General features: G+C 52.2%; 2 protein-coding genes across 6 annotated transcripts in view; one reads left to right on the plus strand and one right to left on the minus strand.

Annotated features, from left to right (window-relative positions):
- DNAH17 (dynein axonemal heavy chain 17) overlaps window positions 1-6,215 on the plus strand; it is a 36,925-nt gene extending 30,710 nt beyond the window's left edge. The window contains exons 72-80 of the mRNA XM_035568652.1: window positions 110-237; window positions 525-752; window positions 1,252-1,443; window positions 2,032-2,211; window positions 2,580-2,762; window positions 3,717-3,899; window positions 4,160-4,303; window positions 4,818-5,043; window positions 5,829-6,215. Coding sequence (XP_035424545.1) covers window positions 110-237; window positions 525-752; window positions 1,252-1,443; window positions 2,032-2,211; window positions 2,580-2,762; window positions 3,717-3,899; window positions 4,160-4,303; window positions 4,818-5,043; window positions 5,829-6,076 — 1,712 coding nt within the window. The 3' untranslated portion in view covers window positions 6,077-6,215. The remainder of the gene's footprint in view (window positions 1-109; window positions 238-524; window positions 753-1,251; window positions 1,444-2,031; window positions 2,212-2,579; window positions 2,763-3,716; window positions 3,900-4,159; window positions 4,304-4,817; window positions 5,044-5,828) is intronic.
- Window positions 4,385-24,559, minus strand: PGS1 (phosphatidylglycerophosphate synthase 1). 5 transcript variants are annotated; one of them, XM_050714412.1, is made up of 11 exons: window positions 23,402-23,439; window positions 19,045-19,095; window positions 18,740-18,929; window positions 17,242-17,319; window positions 16,133-16,232; window positions 15,267-15,456; window positions 14,722-14,900; window positions 13,780-14,313; window positions 9,413-9,561; window positions 6,658-6,800; window positions 4,385-6,010 (listed from the first exon to the last, which is right to left on the minus strand). In XM_050714412.1, the coding sequence occupies exons 2-10, from the start codon at window positions 19,065-19,067 to the stop codon at window positions 6,681-6,683; spliced, it is 1,563 nt and encodes a 520-aa protein (XP_050570369.1). In that variant the 5' UTR covers window positions 19,068-19,095; window positions 23,402-23,439; the 3' UTR covers window positions 4,385-6,010; window positions 6,658-6,680. The 5 variants fall into 5 exon arrangements, with proteins under 5 accessions (XP_050570369.1, XP_050570370.1, XP_035424546.1 ...); XM_050714413.1 differs by lacking the exons at window positions 19,045-19,095; window positions 23,402-23,439 and adding an exon at window positions 24,505-24,559; XM_035568653.2 differs by lacking the exons at window positions 19,045-19,095; window positions 23,402-23,439 and adding an exon at window positions 22,798-22,952.

Raw genomic sequence — 24,559 nt, forward strand, 5'->3', positions numbered from 1 at the left:
AGCCAGCACCAGTTCACAAAGGCTTTGGTTTGGTGTTCATTTAATGGCAGGAGCTGCACAGCCCCATCTTCCTAACAAAATATGCATTGTGGCTGTCTCCCCTCCCCAGGCAGGAAGCTGAACTTCACCATCGACAATGGGAGGATCCACAACGTCTCGCTGGGGCAGGGCCAGGAGGTGGTGGCAGAACGCGCGCTGGAGGTGGCGGCCGAGCAGGGGCACTGGGTCATCCTGCAGGTGGGTGGGGGCTGCTCGGCCCCATGGCACCGCAATGCCCCGGGAGCTGGGTTCCCAAACGCAGCCCAGCTGAGTGTGCAGAGGCCCGCGGCACTGCCGGCCTGGCGTGGGGAGCCCCGCATGCTGGTTTCTCAGCGCTCCCCACACTGCAGCAGCAGCGCTGCCTGGGTTGCTGTGGCATCCCCAGCCCGAGCAGCACCACATCGCGCTGCAGCTGCTCCCTGCACAGCAGCGATTCCCGAGGCTGAATTTCAGAGCACACCGTACAGCAGGGCTCTGTGTTGCAGAACATCCACCTGGTGGCACGCTGGCTGGGCACGCTGGAGAAGCGGGTGGAGCGGCACGGCATGGGCAGCCACGCAGACTACCGGGTGTTCATGAGTGCCGAGCCGGCCCCCAGCGCCGAGACACACATCATCCCGCAGGGCCTGCTGGAGAACGCCATCAAAATCACCAACGAGCCGCCCACCGGCATGTACGCCAACCTGCACAAAGCCCTCGACCTCTTCTCCCAGGTACCTGCACCCTGCTCCCCCCGCGCTGCCCCCCCACTGCTGCCGGCTCCCCCGGTCCCGGCCGCGCAGCCCCGGTGCCAAGCCCCCATCGGTGCTGTGCCAGGAGCCAGACTCAGGCACCTTCACACGGGCGTCGGGGAGAGCTGGAGCCCCCGGGGCTGCCGGGGCTGGGTGGGCGCTGGAAGGCTGCTGGCTTGCCCCAGAGCCGGGCGGCACCGCGCTGCCCCAACCAGCCAGCCAAGCATGCCGGGGGTGTGAGCCTGAGCATGTCTGTGTGTATAAATTCCTCATTTCTTTAATGAACAATCAAGCGCAATAATTAACTAGTCAGCAAGCCTTTAAAAGATAAGTTTATGTATTGTTTTTTTTCTTTTCTTTTTAAATATACTCTCTTCAGTTCTGCTTTGCCATCACCTGTAAATTTTCTTCAACAGACAGAGGGCTGATGGTGATATTCGCTTTTTCACTCGCAAACCCACTCTCATTTCTTCCACTGCAGGACACATTAGAGATGTGCAGCAAAGAGACTGAGTTCAAATGCATCCTGTTTGCACTCTGCTACTTCCACGCTGTGGTGGCAGAGCGGCGCAAGTTTGGTGCTCAGGGCTGGAACAGGTCTTACCCCTTCAATAACGGTGACCTGACCATATCGATTAACGTCCTGTACAATTACCTGGAGGCCAGCCCAAAGGTAAGGTCTTTACAAAGCAACCACACCTCAGGGGAAGGAACAAAGCACTGGTTTGCTGCACAAACGCCTCCTCTTGTGGGAACTGTGCAGCAGGGCTGTGGCACGCACGCATTGAGCACGCGTTGGGAGCAGAGCACACACTGGCTCGGGCCCCTGGCTTGGTTGTTGTGGTGTTTTTTTTTAAACACGCCTTTCTACCCAGAACACAAAGCATGCCCCAAGAACGGCGGTGCAAGGAGCAGGCTTGGGCTTCCCACCCTGAGCGGAGCCCTGCCCAGCCATGCCCTTCAGCCGCGCGCACTGCTGACCTGAGTAAAGCCAGAGGGCAGGGTGCAGGAGCGCCGTGGCCGAGCCCAGACGGGGACAGGGGCAATCTGTGGGCGAGCACAAGACACCTCCATGGCCACAGTCCCGTGTCCTGTTCCATTTTGCTTCTGCAGGACCTGGGGCACTGCCACATCCATGGGTCAAACTGAGAGCTCGTGTGGCTCTACAGCGACGCATGCAGCCACCCTCACATCCTGCAAGGGGCTTCTTGGAGCCCCACAGGCAACAGGAAGCTCACGGGGAGCATCTATCTCCTTGTAGGTACCGTGGGATGATCTCCGGTACCTCTTTGGTGAAATTATGTACGGTGGGCACATCACAGACGACTGGGACCGCCGGCTGTGTCGGACTTACCTGAGTGAATACATCAGTGCAGAGATGCTGGACGGGGAACTGTACTTAGCTCCAGGATTTTTGATCCCTCCCAGCTTGGATTACAAGGTAAGATAGACCTCTCTCATCATAGGCTGTGGTAATTAGCATTACAATTTGCTGTGGAAAACCACTGCTCTGGATTAAGGCATGCTAGTCACAGTTCCCTTGTGCAAACCAAGAGGGAGTGTAGGAAAAAAAGTGCCTTTTCAATCCAGTGGAAACAGGCAGAATCACTGGAAAAATGATTCTTGTGGCTGGTGTGGTAAGGAAAAGACTTATTTAAGACAAGTGGAAAATCATCTTAAATAAGCAACGCCAACTAGCTGTGAAGCACCATCAGCAGAAAAACAATGATGCACTTTCAAGGCTGAAGTGAAACTCTGCTCATATGTAAGTAGCCGCTGAAGTGACATCAGTGACTGCCTCGTGCTCAGGGCTACCACGAGTACATCGATGACAACCTGCCCCCAGAGAGCCCCTACTTGTACGGCCTTCACCCCAACGCAGAGATCGGCTTCCTGACCGTCACTTCGGAGAGGCTTTTTCGGACAGTTTTAGAAATGCAGCCCAAAGAATCGGATGCTGGAGGAGGTGCCGGTGTCTCCCGGGAGGAAAAGGCAAGTGAAGCTTCTGCTTCTTTACAGCGAACACGGGTGCTGCAGAGGCCATGAGGGGGCCGGCTGGGGAGGGCAGAGAGAGGCCCCCCCACAGCCACCCAGAGAATGCAAGCGGCAGGGACAACCGATCCCTGCCAGTGCAGGAGAGCGCAGAGGTGCAATGCCAGCACAGCAGCAGGCTGCACGCTGTCAGCCTGGCACAGGGGGGGCTGCCAGCTCAGCGCTCACGAGCTGGATGCTCCTCCAAGGAGGTTTTATTTGAGTGTGTTTGCACTGGGTTTGTGCGTCCATGCTCTCCCTTCCATTTGGTACTGGCAATGTAATTGAAGCAAGCACCTCGCCCCTCTACAGCTGCTGAGTTGCAGCACTGCCACCGCAGCCAGGGGCCTGAAGCCAGGGCACACAGCGTGGTGCCATGGTCACCCTCAGGGCCATTAGCTGCGCTCTTCCAGCACCTCTGTGAAACCCAGAGGGTAGAAACGCTGCCCACCAGTTTGCGTGTGTTTACTCAACATGAACACAGGGTGCAGTTACAAGAGGCAGCAGTGTTCAGAAAGGTTACTCTGACAGGTAGAGACGTGCCAAAGGCGAAGTGTGCTCACACACAGCATCCTCAGCAGCTAGAGCATGCTTAGTAACTTCCTTTCATGATGACAACTACTAAAAATACAGAATTTTTCATTTTTTTTTAAAGTCTTCCTTCTGACTCCTTGGATTTTACAGTTTAAGTTCAGTCATCTTAGCTTGAGATCTTATCTTCCGAGCTATTAACACGGAGCTGCAGCTTTTTAAGATTCAAGAGTAGTTACTAAAAATATAGAGACTTACTAACAAAGGAGGAAGCATAGGAAAGCACAAAGGCAGAAAAAGAAAAATCTTACTAGTTTAATTAACTGTTAACTTGCAGCATTTTTTTCCCTAGATAAGAGGAGTTTTATGGTCTGTTCTTTCCAGGTGAAGTCAGTGCTAGACGAGATCATTGAGAAGCTGCCAGAGCCATTCAACATGATGGAGATCATGGCTAAAGTGGAGGACAAGACACCGTACGTGGTGGTTGCCTTCCAGGAATGTGAAAGGATGAACATCTTGACCCACGAAATCAGGCGCTCTCTGAAAGAATTAGATCTGGGACTAAAGGTATGCATTTAGGTAGCTGGCTAAGACGCACCTCTCCCTCCCAAATAATTTCTCGTGATTTGCAAATGGCTGTTGCTTGTTTCAAACCCTGACTTGTACAAACCACCTGGCTACCATTGCTCATGCTCTTACACATCCCATCACGTGAGGTACAGTCCAGCAGTACCAGCCCTGTGCTTTGTACTGGGTTTGAAATCAAATACTTCCATCAGTCTTGCTTTTTCCAGATAAAACTGCCCAGACTTTTCTCTTTTTTAAAGGGAGAACTAACGATTACATCAGATATGGAAGAGCTGGCAACCGCTCTCTTCTATGACAATGTGCCCGAATCGTGGACGCGTTACGCCTACCCCTCTCTTCTTAGCTTAGGAGCGTGGTATGCAGACTTGCTCCTTCGGATCAGGGTGAGCAGATTTCTTTTGAATGTTAAATCTTGTGGACCAAGCAGATACCACAGAAGACCAGGAATCACTTCCATCAGCGTATGCAGTGGTTAACTGTTTTATTTTTCAGCATTAATTTAAGCAGTTTGAAGTATCTGAAATGGACTGTTACCCCAAGAATGAGAGCAGAAGTTTGAAAAGGCCCACCATTAGCATATATCGCTGCTTTAAAAGAACATTAAATATCCCAATAGTAACTTTAAGTCCCAGAAGAAAAAATGTTTAATAAAACCATGTATTTAAAGCGTGGCCTTGTTAAAAAGAAATAGCAGCAGTATCTCCTGCAACCCAAATTAACAGCTGAAGTTTAATTGCTGCAGTGCAATCTGATATTTACCCATCGAAGACCACTCCATCCTAGTCCACCCATTACCTGAAGCTTGTGCATTAGGCACATCTTTGTTACGTCAAAGCAGTACTCCACTGTCCAAAGGCCATGCTTCACTCTAAAGGACTTTGCTGTTTTATTTTCCAGGAACTAGAAGTCTGGACAACGGACTTTGTGCTGCCTGCGACAGTGTGGCTGGCAGGATTCTTCAATCCCCAGTCTTTCCTCACTGCTATCATGCAGTCCATGGCCAGAAAAAATGAATGGCCACTGGACAAGATGTGCCTTTCAGTGGAAGTGACCAAGAAAAACCGTGAGGATATGACAGCTCCACCCAGAGAAGGCTCCTATGTACATGGATTATTCATGGAAGGTAAAAGACTGCATCCTTTATGAGGTGTTTCAGGCACAGAGAAATCCCAGGTCAGCCTAAAAAATTACTGCAAACAGAGCAGGCGTTAATACTCTATAACTTACTAAATTTTTATTTGTACAGCTTTTGCAAAAGCTCCAAGCAGCGGAGCCTTTATCCGTGCTAGTGTCCGACACACGCCAGCTGAGGGCAGCACCCATCCAGTTTACGAGCAGAGCTTCACAAACCAGAATTTTTTTTCTGGAAATGCAGACTGCATAGTATGAACCTGAGGACTGGGTTGTTTGAAGCTACACGTTTCTAGTGAACAAATATATTACCCTGCTATATAATGTGTGAATAAGACAAATCAGGAAACTCAGAACCTAAAATACTGTTAAAAAAATGAGAGGGAATGAGATGGTAGTATTAGCTGAGCACCAAAAGGGTCAACTTAAACAAGGGCACAGAGCACACCAGACAGCTTATGGTAGTTCCCCACCATGGCCAAGTTCTACCTTCAGCTATGCACCTTCCATGCAAACCTGTGCTGAAGGGATGGGTGGGGGCACGACTTATTTAGACATCCCACACACAGCAAGGCAAAATGCATTCATGAGTCACAGCGAGATGATAACGTTAGCCCTAACGACTACTAAGCCACAGTTACCCAACCTGCACACTTTATCCCTGAACTGTGCTGCTAGAAAAATTCCTTCCCACCCATTAACAGTTACGAAAGCAGCCACCTCTAAGTGAAAAGGCCTTTGAGTAGCTGGTACCACAATGATTTTGTAATATTGCAGGCGCTCGATGGGACATCCCGTCTGGGGTTATCACAGATGCTCGGCTGAAGGAGTTGACGCCGATGATGCCAGTCATCTTCATCAGAGCCATCCCTGTGGACCGCATGGACACCAAGAACGTCTATGAATGTCCTGTCTATAAGACACGGATGCGAGGTCCCACCTATGTCTGGACCTTTAACCTAAAGACAAAAGAAAAAGCTGCCAAGTGGATCCTTGCTGCTGTTGCTCTGCTCTTGCAGATCTAAAACTGAATGACCATGGAAAAAAGCAGACGCTTTTACTTGCCAAAAAATAATACTAACAAAGTTGTGTAACTATGAATTTGATTGTAACAACACTATTTTAGCAAAGTATCAATAAAAATAGTGCTGTAACTGCTATCAAGTGGAGACTACTCTTACAACCCGTAGAGTTTCTTATGACAGATACCGGTTTTCAAGTGGTGGTTTTTGATAAAGTGCTGCTTGAGAGCCAGGGCACTGAAGCAAGCCAAATGGAACAATGGCTTGCAACCACCTAGACTCCTTTCCTTCTCAGAGCTCTCTCTTCACAGCTATTTGTTTGATCACCCATTAAACATCACCTTCCATCCCGTTAAACATCTGAACAACTGGTTCTAAAATACGGCTGCACAAAGCTTCCAGCAATTTTTATAGGTGATTCTAGTCAAAGTGATGAGTAACTCAGGAGAAAAGAGACGCATGATTTTTTTTTTCCACATCTGTGTATTTCCATCATCCATTTCTTCCACATGTAAAAGTCTACTGCACTAATAAACCACAGTCAGTATCATATAAATTCCCCATAAGAACGGCAGAAAACTCACCCAAAGCAGCAACTTTTCTTCTTTCAAAAGAAATTCTTGATCAGAGGCGTTACTAGCTTCACCCACAGCTTCACATACCGATTTGGCTGCTCAAATGTTGATGATGAGACTACGCCTGAGCAGAGGTAAAGCTGCTCTTGCTCCTGTACAGGGAAAGAAACACCATCCCAGTAAATTCTAAGTGTTCAATTTTAATATAATGACCTTTAAGAAAAGGCAGTTCTCAGGTAAAACTGGCCATGGATCCTGCCAAAAGGATGCATCATTTCTCCCACAAGCCTGAACACAGGAGTCTCATTCCATGCAGTACAACTCACAGAGCAACCAAACCACCAAGGAGTTAGCACAGGATCTGTCCTTCAAACCCGTCTGCCACATTACTCCACCTTTTGATGACTATCATCGAGCCAAGTAACTGACCATCGAGAATTAGCACTTTAAACTCTACCAAGAGCAAAGGGAGAACACTTTGCCTTTTTGTGCCCTACAGTTGCAAGAGAGCTAACCTTCAGTTTCAGAAGAATCCTAAATCCCTTGCTGTAATTGCCAGAAAAGGAAACTCTATCATAATCTCAAGAGACTGGCTTACGCAGCTCTTTCTAGACACGGCTCAAGCTCTGTGTTTTCAAATGAATATGCAGTCATGATTTCAACTAAATTACCAGAAACACTTAGGCTTCTTCAGTGTGTACACAATACTGCTGAAGAAGGAAATGAACCATCATGATGATGATACATGCTCGAGTTGCACGTGAAAGCAGCTGCTTGATCAAAGGTAGAAGTGGTTTTCTTATCAAAGGTAGTTAGGTTTCTAGATTTGCAGGCAAACAAGAGCAGACCAGCTCCTGTAAATCTGTTCTTAATCTTTTTTCTTTTTTTTTGACTAGTTAAACTGTCACAAACAACAGAAAGAACACCGTGCTGTTAAAATTCAGAGTGGAACACAGAAGCAGGACCTAAGCATTGGAAAGGAGCACCAGAAAGATGAACCAGTAACAGACATAAGACATTTGTGTGCCAAATCAGTTTAATTTTAGAAACCCAAAATGCTCAAAATGCTATGATCAACCCTGCAATGAAGATTCTGTGCCATGGCCATCTGATACAGTGAGGTAATCCGATCACTGGAAATGAGACCAGTTATATGAACTGAAATTCAGAGACTTTAACAAAATACTCAGTTCATTCAGTGAGATACCCAGAGCACTCAATTTTTCCCCATTTTAAAAATCCTTGGTGAGATTTCAAACTGAATGCTACATAGCCAAAGTGATTTCATGGCACATACAAGTTAAGTATTCAGAAGCAGCTAGTGCACATCAGCTGCAATATTAAAAGCTCAGTTATTATTTAGAAGGTTATTATTAAGAAGACTGAAAGCTTAAACGCTCAAAAAAGAAATGTCTAATAGAAAAGCCCAGAACACACTTTTTTACATGTCAGGATTCCTTGAAAACCAGCCACTGGAAAAGCTAAGTATTCAGTTTGTTCATATAGCTGAAATGTCACTTCAGCTAGGGTGCTGAATAGAGTTATACTTTGCACAGAGAAAGAAACACAACACTCCATTAGAGGCTTTATCACCTTGGCATAAAATTAAGTCTTCTAAACAATGGTCACAGAACAGTAAACAGACAGCCAATCTCAAAATCAGCTTCCAGCAAACGGGAATCATTTAAAGCCCTTTAAATTAGATCACTGCAGCACTGTTTGAGAAAAATTCCTTTGTCATATTTTCATTGATTCTCTCCTTCCATTAGAAACAAGTAGAGGCAAGATATGAATTGAAATATTCAGGCAACTCTTCCAGTAATAGAATTGTTTTTGATTAGATATACTCTGACTCATTCTGTGGAAGAGCCCTGATGCAATAGGGCAATTCCCATTGATCTTGAAGACAACTGTGCCTTCTTATGCCAAGACTCAGCTTATTACAATACATTTTTCAGATCCTTAAGTCACACACAAAGGCAACAAAAGCCAATACGCTTTGTAGCAGAGTACTACATGAGGAATTGTGTGGGACAATGTCAGCTCCAGCAGAAGATTCAGAGTCAAGACTGACAGCGGTTAGAGAAGAGTGCTTAACAGTCTAAGCTGCCTAATGAAAACAGAAAAACCTGGCGCACTGAATGTTAAACCACTGAAAAATGCTTGTGTCAACACGGGGAGCTGCAGCACATAACTTCAGGGGCAGCACAACCAGCCCAGAAACGCTCTTATTGCAGAAACTACACTAAGATCCCCTGCCCTTGTTCACCTCCATAGCCTGTGGGCAGCCACCCAAAAGCTAACTGCTTGGCATTTATGTTCCTGCAAAGGACTTCCCAAATGCCTGAGAAGCAAAGTCCTCCACAGGTGTGAGACTGGTGGTTAAGACGGGCCTGACCTCATCACCCCAGAGCACGGTGCTACCTTGGCAATGCCCAAATATTGGGGGATAAGGCCCAAGAACGTGCTGCGTGATCCTCCCCAAATGCCGTGCCTCAGCATCCAGCGCCTGAGCGCTCTGATACTCGAGTTCACTGGGGACACATGTTCTTGCCCATTTATGGCCTCCACTTCCCAGAAACAGGCGCTTGTAGCAGGCATCTCATCAATAGTCACTTAACTGACAGCTCCTTGAGACTTCCTATGCTCAAGAAGGGTTTGAATTATTGTGGCTGTAGGTTTTTATTGCGACTGCGTCATCAGCGTTCCCTCTGTGACCAAGAAGCACAGCATGCACGCTACCTCCCCCTGAACAGCCACTTACCTGATGGAGTTGCTGCTGCAAAGCTTTATTTTCTGTCACTATCGCAACCTGAGCTTCCAAATCACGATGAACCGATCGATACCCAAAATTCGGAGAGCCAATCAGCGTTAGGCAGGGAAGGTTGCTTCCTGCCAGGTACAGCCAGAGGCCTGCAGGAAAAACAGGAGAAGAAAGGAAGCGTGGCAGACAAAGGAAATGACTGGGGTAGCCTCAAACAATTGCTTCACTTAGAAGAAATGAATTAAAGATGTTAGATTTACAGTAACTATAAATGACCACGACACGAAGCGAGTTGTCAAAAACACGCTTCCTTGTAGCTGGTCAAGTGTGCAGAGCTAGCTCTTGTAGAGCTTAGTGCGAACCCTGGGGGACACCTGCACGGCTCGCATTGCCCAACCTTGCGTGCCCTTTACAGGGGGCTGTGGCACCCTCGGTGCCACCCCAGGGACCCATTCTTAAGAACATAAATGCACTGCAAGGGGGGCCTCAAAAATAATTCAGAATGAGTCACCGTCATTAAGTCAGAGGTCGTTTTGCACCATGACATCTCCGAAACACTGAAATAAGGCAAACAACTTGTCAGTTCTCTGCAGCAGGGAAAGGAAAGCCAGCATCACGCGCCAGAGCACCACGCAGACACGCCGGCACTGAAGCAGTCAGTTCAGAACTGGAAGCAGAGCAGTTGCACAGTGAGTAACCCCTTTCCCGAGACCTCACAAGACAGCGGTGTGAAGAGGCATCTCCCCGCTCTGACAGGTGAATTCGCATGAAATAAACACTAGTAAGAGAAGTGCGAATTATTACACCCACTCACTTCCTGAGGAGCAACCAGAAGATGAATTCGGTTCTTGCCAGGATGAAGACTCCCAGGTCCACCCACCCCTGCAGTTTACACACAGCTTTACCAGTACAAAGGCAAGCGCAAGCACGAGACAACCCGGGACGGTTTGTCAAGCACAGAGCTGAGCGTGGCGGCAAAGAGCAGCTGGGGGTGCCACGGGGGAGCCACAGCTGCTGCCAAGGGCCAGCTCCGCAGCCACGCTCTGCCCACAAACAGACGCAGGGAGCATTTGCTCTCCCCTGGAGCGCACGGGCGCTCGGCAAAGCCCCCGGCAGGTCCCTGACAGATGCCCTATCCCTACTGCAAGTCACACAAGGACTACAACAAAGAAACCGTAGCCAAAAAACCACCTAGTCCTTAAAATAGAAGCAGGTTTCCTAACTCAACCCCAGAGCAGTTCCAAGAACGCCTTGAGTAAGAAGCTGCCGATTCACCGCTGGTTCCTGTAACCTCCTCCCCGCCCCCACGTCACGCACTCGGCAGCTCCGCGGCCGCTTTCAGTTGCGCCTCACGGCCCTGAGCTGCCGCCGCGTCCCCTGGCCACCCCCCGGCCACCCCCCAGCCACAGAGGGTCGCAGAGCCCACCAGGCGAGGAGGCCGGGGTCACCAGACGGCACAGGTTTTCGGCCGTCTCTGCCACCAAAGGCAGCGGCTGCAGCGGCCGCCCGGTGCCCGAGCCCGGCGGCAGCAGCAGGCTCCCCACGGCCGGCCAGAGGCGTGCTGGGCAGCAGCCACGAGCAGCGCGCTGCCACGCTCTTCCTAAGCGGCCCCGCGGCAGCCCTAAAGCCTTTCCTGTGTCTCTAGCTTTATGGCCACCTGGCAGGATCTGCTCAAACAGTGACTCACCTTTCCAGAAAGAGGAAGAGCCGTTTCCCAGCCGCCGCTCAATAGCAGTAATGCAGGTTTATCTCGGAGCAAACAGCCACCTGCCCTGCACTCTGTCACCTGACGCTTTTGTGGAAGGGACCCTAATCCCAAGGGACAGGCCTGCCTCACCTGCAGCACCGCACCCAGAAGCGCTGCTGGAGACCGGCGGGTCCACGCTTCTGCGGGTCCATTTCATGGCATCACACCCAGGAAAGCTTCTCCCATTGCCAAGGCTTGCATTTCCTACCCACACGCGCACGGCAGCCACGCGCTGCTCTGAGCTGGGCTGCTGGAGCTGCACTCGCACCCAACAGACCTCAGGCCAGTCACAACCCCACAGGAGCGCGTGGTGCAGGAAGCTGCGCTTGGGGATACAAAAGGCTTCGGGAGGAGTTGGAGGGGTTTGCAGAACACCAGTCGCAGCAGGACCGCATTAGGTGCGCATCAGCTAGACGTTCCTCCCACAGGAGGCTGACTGGAGGGTGGCCTTCGCCTCAGCCCGAGGAGGCGGCAGCAACAGGCACCCTGTGCCGCTGCAGACGTACTCTCTCCCAGCAGCCAAGCTCCAGGTGCCTCTCCTCTGTCCCCAGGTTCGCCCCGTTTCCCCCTTCTGCCCCGTCCTCTCTCACACGCTGCATGACTCCTGCAGAAGGAAACGGAATCGAACGCGGGCCGAAGGGCAGAGCGGGCCAGAGCAGGGAGCTCCAAGCTGCCCCTTCCTGCGCTCCACAGCGGGAACAGGCACGGGGCGGCAGCACCCGAGCCTGCCCCTCCTGCCAAGCCCCTGAGCCTCGCGTCGCTCCCCCCGACGGGGCACAGCCCGGCCAAGCAGGGGCTGGCTGCCAGGCAGGTGGTGCACTCTGGTAGCCTGGAGAAGCAGCCCGTGCTCAATCTATGCCAAACCACAAAGTCCCACTCGGAGCCAGCAGTGCCCGGCAAGAGGAGGAACCTGCAAACCACAGAGCCCTTGAGCACGTGCTTCCTGGAAGGCAGATCACACACGACTTCCCAGCCAGGCAGGCACCTCCTCAGCGGAGCCCCCGGACTGCGACAGGGGTTTTAGGGCACCCGAGGTGCCGGTGTCACTGCTGTCGAGGCACGGCACTCGTCGGGAAGATTTGTAGTTTCTATATATAGGCAGCCCAGTAACACTCGTTTATTTTCTTTAGACAAGAGAAGGCCGAATCAGCAGCTTTCTCTCCCTGCCACCTCTGAACCTTCTTCCGAACAGCGCTGCAGGAAGCAGGGCAGATAGAGGCATTCCCACAATCGCTAACAGCTAATCTCCTTAAACAAACAAACCCAGATGAACTACCGGCCATGGCCCCTGGAACAGGCCTGCGCTGGCTCCGGGGATGCATCCTTCCACCGTTCCCATCAGACGCAGGCTGCAAACAATGAGAATGCCCCTCAGCACGCTGCCGAGCCGGCTGTGGAAACTTGCATGTTAATGAGTGCCAGATTGGTACCGCTTACAGGAACCGAGCTGTCCTGGGGGACCGTGAGCCATCGCAGGAAGTGACACACAGCAGCGGAGCTCTGCCTGCCGAAGATTAGGGTAACAAAGGCGCTGAGGCACGCGGCACAGATGTCTCAGCTGAGCTGAGGGCCGCGCTCAACCGTGACTCCGAGTCATTTTGTGAGGTGCTGCACTGGCGTGCCTCGGAACGGGACGACCGTAAGAAGCTAGACACTGGTAAAGTCACACGCGCCAGACTTCCTAAGAAGATATCCCTGCTTCAGCAGACTTCCCAAACTATTTGCATTAGTAAAATCTACTACTGAGTAGTCAAGTGTTTGCTACAGTGTCACAGTAGAAGAGGAGGGTCAGCGTCTGGATTTTCTGAAAGGAAAATTTAGAGAGAACCAGCAACAACCAGTCAAGGGAAAATATTCACGCTCTGGTCAAGGCGGTGCTGGGCTTGCGAATGTTATGCCCTTTCTGTCAAGCAAGAAAGAAAGTGGGGTCCTCCACAGAAGACTATGATGGCAGATTTTTTTTATTTTTAAATTAACTGCATTTGTTAAACAATATTCGTTTCTCAGTTACTTCCCCTCCAGCTGCCCCCAGCTCTCAGAAGGCACAGCAGCACACTTACTACGCTGCACTTTCCCACATGCTGTAAGCGGGAGCTGGTGCAAATCCCTTCACACCTGGGTCATCCCCACAAAGACCTGCTGCCACGAGAACCCGGCATCCAGGACCACTGGGGAGCCACCGCCAGCGCACTCCCACGGCACTGGGGTCCCTGACACAGTCAGCGCTTCTTTTTGCTGAAACTGTCAACAGGGATACAAGAAACTGAATCACAACTGCTTCTGCGACCATAAATATCCATAGAGATGCCTCCTTTTGTTTCACATCACGTTGTGCATCAAGACAGTATCTTACTGTTGCCGTGAGGACAACTGTTGTACAGCCCCTGCGACTATATTTAAACTGGAAATCCAGAGGCAAGACATGACTTTGCATAGTTGTCTCCTGAGTGATCCAAACACTCAGGTTTGTGCAAGCAAAGTGTTCGAGCCTTGGATGAGTAATCTGGAGGTTAAATCTAGACTCAGCGCCCAGCCAGCCCCTCGCTAGTCGCACACTCCAAGTGTATGGAAAGGCTCACATGCTTTCTGAATGAGTCCCCTTGGGAAATGGGCATCTTACCTTTGGCATGGAAAGTCCACCCAGCCCTAGAGTACTCCTGCAGCTGGACCCTCTCCTCTTGGTGAAGGTAGCAGACCTCACTGTAAAACTGGTGTTCTATGTAAACATAGGCAGCAGGGATGGCGCCTGCCACCCCTTTGGCACCAAAAAAGCCATTCACCTCTGGCGAGGCCAGAAGAATCCGATACTCTGCCCTAGTGCCCAGAATGAGGTCCATGTAAGCCTGCGTCAGGTTGAAGTAGCCAGTGGTGAGGTATATCCTGGCGTCCCGTTCAGCCTCTGTCAGCAGCGTCTCTGTGACCATCTCGTCTATTTGAATCCCAAAAGGTTTCATTTGGATTAAGGGATAAATCCAGGTGTCAGGTTCTGGTTTCAGACCCCCAGACGCTTGAGAGCCTTGCTGGGATAACGCGGAGTTGCTTTGCTGGCTGCTGTGGAAAGTCTTTGCGTGAAGGAGTTCTTGTCGTGTCCTGGCAGAGTTGATCACTTCCATGACTCTTCGATTTGCTGTCTCACAGTAAGCCACCTTGTCTCCTGCAGCAAAACCAGGACAGATCGCATTTAAGACCTAATAGTTCAGAGCTATGCACCACCTACTATGTAGCAGGAAAAGCTAACGACAGGACATCAATATCAGAACAAAAAGGAGTTTTTTGACACAAAGACCAAACAACTTTCTTCTCTCTGTCTGAGAAACTGGTGTTTTAAAGACAGCTAGGAACTGTGCTACGAACACCCTGATAGATTCAGGTGCAACTCTAGCAACCTTGTTTTTGATAATGGATGGCACAGAAATGGGATCCCCCACAGTCCGTGAACAGTGCTCAGACACTCAACAGTTCACAAATAGATAGAGTTCACATCCTCCTTAGATAAAATACTGGCTGTGACTCCTCTCCTCTGGATCTTATCATCCAACCAGACAGGAAGACTCCCTCCTACCTTGGTAGGGGTGTACCATCCCCTCCATCATCTGGACTGTATCATCCTGCTGTAATTGCAGAGACACATCTCCAATTGCATCCACTAGCTCCGTGAAGAAGTCTGCAATCTCAGGAGAGTCCTGCAGGAGAACATAGCGGTCCTGACGATTGGTGAAGTACAAATCACTCAGGTTTGCACTAGGAGAGAAAAAGGAGAGCTGAGTTCCAGAACAGAGCATACGCATGTGATCCTGAATGCCCCAGCTTAAGTTGCAGATCACACTCCACATGTAACAAGACTAAAGCACAAACTGGCCATTTCCTTTTGAATCTTGAAGATTTTTTTGTTTTGTTTTGTTTTTTTGAGAAAGGCTGTCTTTCTTATGAGAATCTCATGTGACAGACCTATGGTTGCTCTCCCGTACCAGAAGAGCATTGCTATGATCGTTACAGAAAAACCCAGAGGCAAATACTGAAGTTCAGACAATACTGGTGGTATGCATACCTTGCATCAAAACCTCAGCTAAATGAATCATAGAAAGGCCTGGAGAGGAAAGGACTCACCCGCTCAGGATCACATTATCATCAAAGAGATAGACCTTGATGTGCTGCAGTCCAATGGTCTCATTAAAACGCTCCGGAATCAGGAGCCTGAGAAGTCCACGCAGGTTTGGGGTATGGAAGAGGGAAACACGGACTCGTTCAGGGAATCGCTGCAGCAACGGAATTAGCATTGTTCGAGAGTTCTTCCTGCCTGGGAGACACGGGAGTGACACACGCACGGGGTCACACCATGCAGGGAATACATCATGACACGGCGCTACTCCTCAGCTAGGAGCTGCTTACAGAATGAGCTCCTGCCTCATCTGCAGGTGCTGAACTTTTTCTTTTTCTCTTATTTGTTTTTTTTAAATCACTTTCATTGACACTTATGTCAATATCAAAATCAATATCCAGAACTGTATGTTTGTTGATGAATGGGCCTTGCAAATGATTACTGGGCAGGACTGACACTGTCCCACACCCAACACTAATAACACATGCTACAAGGAGTCACCACAAGAGGTTAAGCGTACTGCTACTTCCAACAATTCCCCCACTATCCTTTAAAAATGAAAATAAGAAAGAGCATGATAGATAAGGGCAAATGTACTGACAAGTGAACTGAACGAGCAAGAAAGAACAAGTTGCACAGAGCACAGTCTGGCCCAGTGATTTTCTGGCACCTGTTTTCTTAAAAAAAGCTGCTCCCCTTGAAGATTTTCTGGGAATATGTAGTTACTGGTATACAAGAGGACAGGTTTTGAAACGCATGGGATTTAAGCCTGCAGGTCCAATCAGCCAAGGCAGCCTCTCTCTTAGAAATGACAGCACGTCCAGCCCAGCTATAAAACAAGCCTTTGAAGAAAGCAGAGTGTCATAATACCTACCTCGAGACCCCCTGGTGTAGTCAAGAAGAATGGAAACTCTGAGGTCTGGTGATTCTTTTGCTTGCAATGATTTCTCCAGTGTTTCTTCTAAGCAATCCACCTGCAGAGAGAGATTGCACTACTCATTACAGAAAGCAAACGAAGCTTTATAAGGAAAGTGTTCAGAAACCAGGAGGTCAGTGGTCACGAAAGTTTCCATACCCTACTGTAAGTCTTTCCCAGTCATGCAAAACACTGCTAGTTTAGACTTTGCATCTGTCAGACTGGCAACCTACTCTATCAGCCTAGAGCAACATAGGAAAGGGCATCAATTCCACATGCATACATTCAGGCCTCTGAACAGCAATTAATTTTAGCAGAAAAAGTTCCAACGTCATTCCCAAACTGCAGATTTGTGTTACCAAAGGAAAACCTTGGTAGGAGTTCACAAACGACACAGAGGCAGTTTTATTCCTTAACCATGAGGCTGTTTGTCACATGCAAATTCAAACCCTGTGTGCAAGCCCAGACAAAGCCAGGCACAAAACGCTGTTCAGGACTCCGTCCACCTTTACCCTGCTACGGAATCTGATTTCAAATGTAAGAATTTGGCCAAGGTCAGACTTCTCCCTAAAGGACTTAGGGAATGCTTTTGTTTCTAGAGGGAAGGACAGGAAACAGAAAAGGTAAACAACATGAAGCAAAACTGACCTCTGTCTTAAATGCAAAGAGCTAGCAATGCATCCGTATTCTGCATTGCGGGATAAAACACAACACTACATGTATACAACTTTAATCGTGCTCAAGAAAAATGGCAAGGAAAAAAATCACTCATGATCCCACAGTTCTTCAAATACCCTTTGAACACTATGCCCGTAACCTCTAGCAGTCTGAAACATCCAGGCTCATTACCCCGTGAAAACATTCACTGGTTACATGGCTCTGCACTAGGCTTAGAACAAACTGCGTACACCTCCCTTCTCCATCCCAAGTACAAGGACACAAATACAGCCAGGAACCCTGAGAAAGCTCTCAAGGAGAGGAGAAAATGTATGTAAATGTTTTTGCAAGGCTAGGCATTTTCTTTCTGCATTCACTTCCACCCCTTCCCAATCCATTTCCACACTCACCAGCTCCTGTTCGAGGAGTCCTGTTCCCAGGTATAGTGACGCCATCACCACTCGCTGCTTGGCTGTTTTTATCTGCACCTGAGAGGAGCAGAAAATAAATTCAGGCTCATCCTCGATCGCTGTGATCACTAGGAGCTAACAATTTAAACCACGGTAAAGCTGTAGTTCCCCCTGAGGAGAAGCACTTTGCCAAATCATGACATTGTCTGCCTTGTCTTGTAACCACGGAAATAATAACACACTGACAGCAAAGACGTACAACACACGGGTCTTTCCAGAGCAAGATCAGCATCACTGCTGCATCCAAAAACTGAAATGCTTTTTGGAAAGCTGAGGAACGCATTCCTGCACTTAAAACTATTAAACACAAGAGCAGTTACACAGCCCCAGCCGCAAGCTTTGGAATGTATCACTATCACACTGGCAATCCCAGTTTTCATTCTGCAACTGCTTTAGTTCTCCGTATCCCGCCCTGTGAACTAGCCAGAACCTAGCTGGATCTAAATTCAAAGCTGTTCCTTTCTGTGGGAGGGATTAGACCTCCAGAGGTCTTTCCCAACCTCAAGTTGCTTGTTGCGTTATTCCGCGACCCTAAAGTTTTCAAAGTTTTGCTTCTGAACAAGTTAACGCCTTCCTCAAGATCCACAGACTCCTAAGCGACGATGCTTTAGCTGGCAGCGAGCGGTGTCCCAGCCTGCCCAGCCACACACATCCGGGCTTTGTACCGAGCACTCGCTTGTTCCACCTGGGGGTGAAAGGAGACCTTTGCTAACGGAGCTCTCCTCTTTCCACGTCTGCTCACTGCTGATGCCGCACAGGGTAGAAGCTGCTGCTGACTCTCACGCTGCCTTCAGGGCCCACCCAAGCCTTGCTCTCCAACAGCTTACTGTGGCCATCTAAATCATGTTTCAGTTACTTGAACTTGCTTTAAATACACGCTGTGAAAAGACTCAAGCAATTGAGCTGGAATTCTCCCCTCAGTCCTGCTACTTACCTGCGAGATGCAGCGTTACAGGACTCGCACGGTAACGAGCAGAGACCTTTGGGAGGGACTGAGGGAGCTGTGCTTGTTTAGTGTTGCAAAGAGAAGGCGAGGAGTCACCTAACAGCAGCTTACAACGACTCGAAGAGCAGTTACAAAGACAACAGAGGCAAATTCTTCTTTGTAGTTATAGTCATATCAATATTTTTATATCTATATAGCAGCCACAAACAGTGCTTTGGGAAGTTCAGGTTGGACACCAAAAAAAAAAATTTAAATGACTAAGACGGCCCAACACTGGAACTGGTTACTGAGGGGTGGAATCTCTGCCCTCGATGTTTTCAAGACTCAGCTAGACAAAGCCTGGCCGACCTGATCTAGTGTTGACAACAATCGTGTTTCAAGCAGAAGGCTGCATTAATAAGCTGCAGGTGCTCCTTCCCACCAACTTGCCTGTGACTGCCCGTAACCATGGCAGTTCCCAAAAACCGTTCGTGCTCGGAACCCGCAACTGACCTTCAAGAGTTCATAGAATTCAGCCGGGGACGAAAGCACCTTGACGTGAGAGCTGGAGATCCCAAACTCTGGCACCAGGTTCCGGATCCACTGGAACCTGTGTGCTCCTTCCGGACACAGGGAACACGGCGGGGCGGTGACCACAGGGACAGGAGGGGTGAGCAGCGGGGCTAGGAGGAGCCATGACGATCTGTGAAAAGAGAGGTGGAGGAATTCTGTGTGACAGAGCCTTCGCTTCCCACAAACAGCCTCCAAGGAGGTAAAGGAAGAGCCACAAGCAGGGCCAAGGCATCAGAAGGGCTCACACGAGAAGCAGTGCCCTTCCCATACTTGCAGTAGATCCATCAAAACCAAATCTAGGATAGAAAACATACACAAAAGGTGACGGACCAGATCTTAACATCATCGGCTCCTGCCCCTAACTGGCAGGGGAGGTAGGGGGAAACAGCTTATTCACCAGAACGGGGAAACAGGAGAGAGCAGGGGCTAGAAGCTTACGAGGCTGAGCTGCCGGCTCTTCCAGACACCCACAATCAGGAGTCTGGTGGTGCTGCTGTGGCTACCGGCTATCCCGCAATCACACGTGGCAGTTTTGCCACGGTCAACAGCCACTTCTATTTCTAGCTTAGCTCTCAGCTGGGCTAAGGATTACTTGTTGCTATTTCAAGTAAAGATGTTTTAAAACGGATCACACTACTCTAAAAGTTCCTTAATGAAACAAACAAACAAGCCTCAAGCCCTCAGACTTGTCCAAAAGAAGATCCTGAACATGCGAAGTGCCTGAACGCAGCCCTAGCAAAAGCAGCGAAGCCACAGCACCAGAACACGGCTCACAGGGCAGCGCGTCTCGAGGGCTACAAGGCAAGGGGTCCTGGGGCGCGCTCTGAGAAGCACAGCGGAGAAGCACGAGGTAGCCCTCCTCAGCTGTGCCGCTTGCACGCTGCCCCAGCACTAAAGGAAGGTCACCACTTCTTCCACAGACTTCAAAGTAACAGGGAAGTAGGGGCGCCAGCAGGAAGCTCGTTCTTCAAAGCAACGAAGTTTGTTCTGAAATTTCTTCTTGAAGTCACTTGAAGAAACCAACTTACTGCTAAGAGTCCTGCTTAGGGGGACGGTAAGAAGGAAACGGTGGTTTTCCTTCTCTGGAGACTTAGCATGCATGCAAGATCATCGCGTCGTACAATAACCCCTGGTAGGAGCCTGCCACATGACAAACCACATTTCAGCACAATTAGCAGCAACAACTCCCATGAGGTCCAGGAATCGAAGAGCAAGTGACCGAACTGCCTCCCCAAACCCGACAGAAAGTATCTGGGACTGCAAAACCTCCTTGCAAGAGTCCGGCTTCGATCGGGCCAGCACGGGGGCGGCCGCCTCGTCCCGGAGGAACGCCAGGTCCCGCGGGGCCAGGAGGCAACCACCAGCCTGCGGCCCACCCCGGCGCATTCTGCCATCACCACAAACCAAGGAGAAACCTGATAACGACCTTTACCAGAATTTGTTAGGAGGAACTTTTAGGTTTTACCATAATCCAAAGCCCAAATGACCACAGATTCCAGGAAGATGATTTCACCCAACTGCTTCATGATAAAACACTGGATCTTCACGAGGTTTCCGAGTACCCTTACGCAGAAGCCAGACACTTTGTAGTTGTGTTTCCTGGAAAATCCACTAGTTTGTCACCGACTGTTCATTGCAACAAAAGTCTGAGTCAGTTTGTGCAAGAATTCCTGGGATGGTGTCTTTCAACAGATCGTGGGGACCAGGCTCAGACTGGACACCCATAAGTTTTACAGATTACTAAGTTCAGCCGTTAACAACAGAAATTCCCACAGGAGATGGAGGAAAAAAAAAAAATTCTTTTTTCAAAGCAGAAAAGGAATACAAGAAATGCTGTTTTTTAAGCCCACACAAGTCCATTTTTACAGAACTTGACTGGGACCTTGCTCAGCCCATGTCTCAAGGCACCGGCCACATACGGGCCCAGGGACCCACCAGCACTTTATCGTGGCGAACGCAGCGAGGACGCCCGAGGTACCTGAATTCAGATTAGCATCCCCACGCGCTCTCCGTAAAAACAATAAAGCACACAGCTCACAGAGCAGTAACAAACTCAGGACTATAGCCTCGCCCTGCAGATTACAAATTATGTTCCCTACGATTATTCCCACTGAGGTAACGGTAGCAATTTTTTAATGGCATTATATGACAATAATTAATCAGCAAGAAAAAATAGCTCTTTTCCTTGTTCCTCCACTGGCCAAAGCTGGCCAACTGCACTCGCAGAAGGCACTGTGGCGGCCGAGAACCCACCTTCCTAAACCAGGATTCCAAGCCCTTTCCTGGCGAGGACGACGAGAAGCGCAGGCTCACCCACGCCCTCGCTCCACCAGGCCAACACTCGGCTCGTGGGCTCCTCGGGATCGCCTTCCCCAGCGCTGCTGAAGGAGCAACACCGATGTGCCTCACCAGCACTGCTTGCTTACAGCCGGCAGATTAATTCTGTGCGTGTACTGACACCCACCAATCAAACTCCCTCTGTGCTTTCGAGATATCTACTCTGTTTGAGCTTTTAATCCAAGACAGAACTGTTTGAACTTATTTACTGTTGCACACCCAAGACTCCTCCAGTTATCACGGAAATCAGTATTTCGCTCCAGCCAGCAGCCACAACGGCACAACAACCATTCACCAACGCTGCAACTTCTACCCACGAGTGACTGCAAAAAGCTCAAGCACCTACCTAAGTATAACACAATCCTCCAGCAGTACACGACAATAGAAACCGTGTAATATTATGAAGAAATCATCAAAATTCCATACTTCAACAAAGAAAGCTTTCAGAGAAACAGAAACCGGTGGCGGGGGGGAAACCCTTCCCGCGGATTCCACATCATCGCGTTAACCGGAAAGAGAAAACAGAACTAAAAGGAACCACCTCAGATCTTTTCTACATAAGAAGCTGACCCTAAATATAAACGAGGGATTTTTTTTGCACGTTCTATTTTTAAAAGCTGTGGTTTTGGTACAAACTCATGATGGAGCTGAAACACTCTTATTCTCTGTAAAACCTCATCTGCAGAACCAGAGGTGAAGTGAAACTGCAGGATCCGGCGCTGTCCTTTCACCCACACTAAGTCACCGCAGGGGGATCCACGCAGCGTTCGCCTTTGAATTCAGTCGCGTCTTTCCAGGGCTCAGTTCAGTAATTTGTACGCTAAGAAACACCGATGAAACCAAAATAGAAGTTTGAAAACTACCTCCTTGGCTTACCAAGGGGAAGCAGCAGACGTCGGGCAAACACAGAGCTCTGGGACAACAGCGAGCGTGACCGCCGCACGTCTGCTACCCGCAGGAAAAAGGAGTCAAGGTGTGCTGTGACACCAGAGGTGCCCCCCTCACAAAAACACGTTTAACCCACGGAGATGGTTGTACCAGGCTGCCCTCGCTGAAACAAAACAGAGCCCTTCCGCTGCTCTCTCACCACGAGCAGTAAGAGCGATGCCCAAGGATGCCAAAGACCCCTCTTTATTTAGGACGCCTTCGAAGCGTTCCGTCTGATCAGTTCTGAGCCCAGGACGCGGTTCCGCAGAAATACAGCCACCTCCGCGCGTTAACGGCTTGGCTTTACCATGACTTTACTCTTTGCTGCCCCGCTCCCGAGGGCAGCGACAGCACGACCCAGGGCGCTGTCAGGAGCACGGCGCGGGGCTGCGGGGGGAGCGCGGCGGCGGCAGGACCGGGAGCGGCCGCTGCCCCCGGCTCGGCTCGGCACGCGAAGGGCTGGCAGCGGGCAGGGCAGGGCAGGGCAGAGCAGGGCAGGGCAGGGCCTCCCCCGCGCCCGGTGCTCCCCCCAAGCCCCGTTCGGTGCCCGGGAGGCACGGGGAGGCCGGGGGAGGTCGGCTCCGGGGGGGGGCCGCTCACGGCTGCGGCTCGGACCGGGCGGTCACGTCACGCACAGACGCGCGGGGCTTCGCGGCCCAGCAGCCGCGATCGGGCCCGGGCGCGGCCCGGAGCGACGGTAACGGGAACCGACCCCCGCGGGCCGGGCTCCTTACCTGCGGGCGCGGCGGTCGCGGCCGCGGGACAGGCGGTCGGAGAGGCGGCCGAGCAGCGCGGCCAGGCCCAGGCGGCCCCGCGGCAGCCAGGCCGACAGCCGCCGCCACAGCGCCGCGCCCCCCGCCGCCGCCGCCATCAGCCCCGCGCGCCTTCCGCTTCCGCCCGCTGCCATGGCGACGCGCCCGGGACGCGCTTCCGCTTCCGGGGCGCCCGCGCCGTGCCGGTTGCCCCCAGCCCCGGGGCTCAGCGGGCGGCCCGGACCCCCCCCCCCCGTACCCCTCGTTCTCCCCCCTCAGCCCCGGCTCCAGCCCCGGCCCCGTAGCCCGCAGGCTGCGTGATCCCTACGGGCAGCGGCCGCACGCCCCAGAGCCGTGCCCGGTTCCCCCCCGCGGCGCACGGGGCCTTGCGGCTGCCACCCCCCCCCCCCCCCCCCCCGTCCCGGCGGGGTCCCCCCGGGCCCGGGACTGCGCGGGGAGCGTCTCCCCCCGCCACCGCCCCCCTCGCCCCGCGGCTGCCCCGGGCCCGGCCGGGCGAGGAGGGGCCCCGGGAGAGCCCCCCACGGCTGGGCAGGGGGCTCGGGGCCGCCCCCGCCCCGTCCCGCACCGGGGAGGCGCCGTCGCGGGGCTCGGGCCGGATCGGAGCCTCCCCGCCCCTCCCCGCCTCGTGTTTCACCGCGCCCGCCCCAGGCAGGGCTCCAGAGCTCGTTTGCATTTCAGCCCAGCTGGTTCACCGCAGCCTCACTTCCCAGAACTGCTCCTCTGCTGTTTATTCCTGACTGGCAGCGGCAGCGGCGGCAGCTCCTCCAGGGCAAATTAAACTATTTAAAATAAAACCCACGGACAAAGCCTGTTTTGTTTTCGGGGTCCAAACTGACGATACCCAAACGAAAACGGGAAGCCTGCCTCGGGGGGCCGGGCGGGAGGGGGCTCGGTCCTGCTCTCCGCCGGGCTCGCAGCCCCCCGCCGGCCCGGGCGCTGCCCTCCCCCGGGGCGCCGGCACCGCCGCCTGCCAGGCCCGAGGCGGGCCGAGGCGACGAGGACACCCCCGGGGACCGGCCTCGGGGCTCCCGGCCAGGGGGGACAAGGGCCCTGGCCGCTCGGCCTCGCCGCGGCTCCCCGCAGGCCGCGGCCGGCTCCGCAGACAGGCGCCGCGGCCGCCCGGAGCCCCGGGGGTGCCGGGCAGCGCTGGCAGCGGGCGCGGGGGTGGGAGGGGGGCTGCGGGCCAGGCGAGCTGGGCGGCCCCTCGGAGCCCCCGGGCCCCAGCCGGGGGGGGTCACCCCGGTTGTTCCCAGGCGTGCAAAGCGAGGGTGGTTTTCTTCCCTGCAGGTCTGCTGGGAAGTGCAAGCGAGGCCAGCAGCGGCCTGGAATGTGGTGCTTGAAATAACCTCGGCGAGGCGCAGACACCCGATCCGCCGGGCCGCCGCGGCCCCCTCCCCAAGGGGCTCGCGCCCCCCGGGAGGCTGCGGGGCACCGGGCGTTGGGCGGCCGGGCCGGGCACCCCGCCGCCGCCCACCGGGGGCAGGTCCCGGGGGCTGCCGCGGGGTCGGGGGGTCCCGCAGCGACTCTCGGGGTCCCCGCGCCCCGGAGCAGCCCGGGGGTGCGGACCCCCCCCGTGCCGTGCCGCCCCCCGCCCGCTGCCGTGCGCCCCGGGGCGGGGAAGGCGGAGCGGGCAGGGGGCCGCGGCCCCCGGGCTGGCCGGGGACTCACCTCTTCTTAGAAGGAAAGAGCATGAATGGGAGCGGGAGGGGGCGGCCGCGCTGCC

Source organism: Cygnus atratus, chromosome 18 (genome assembly GCF_013377495.2).
Source record: "Cygnus atratus isolate AKBS03 ecotype Queensland, Australia chromosome 18, CAtr_DNAZoo_HiC_assembly, whole genome shotgun sequence".
NCBI classification, from domain to species: Eukaryota; Metazoa; Chordata; class Aves; order Anseriformes; family Anatidae; genus Cygnus; species Cygnus atratus.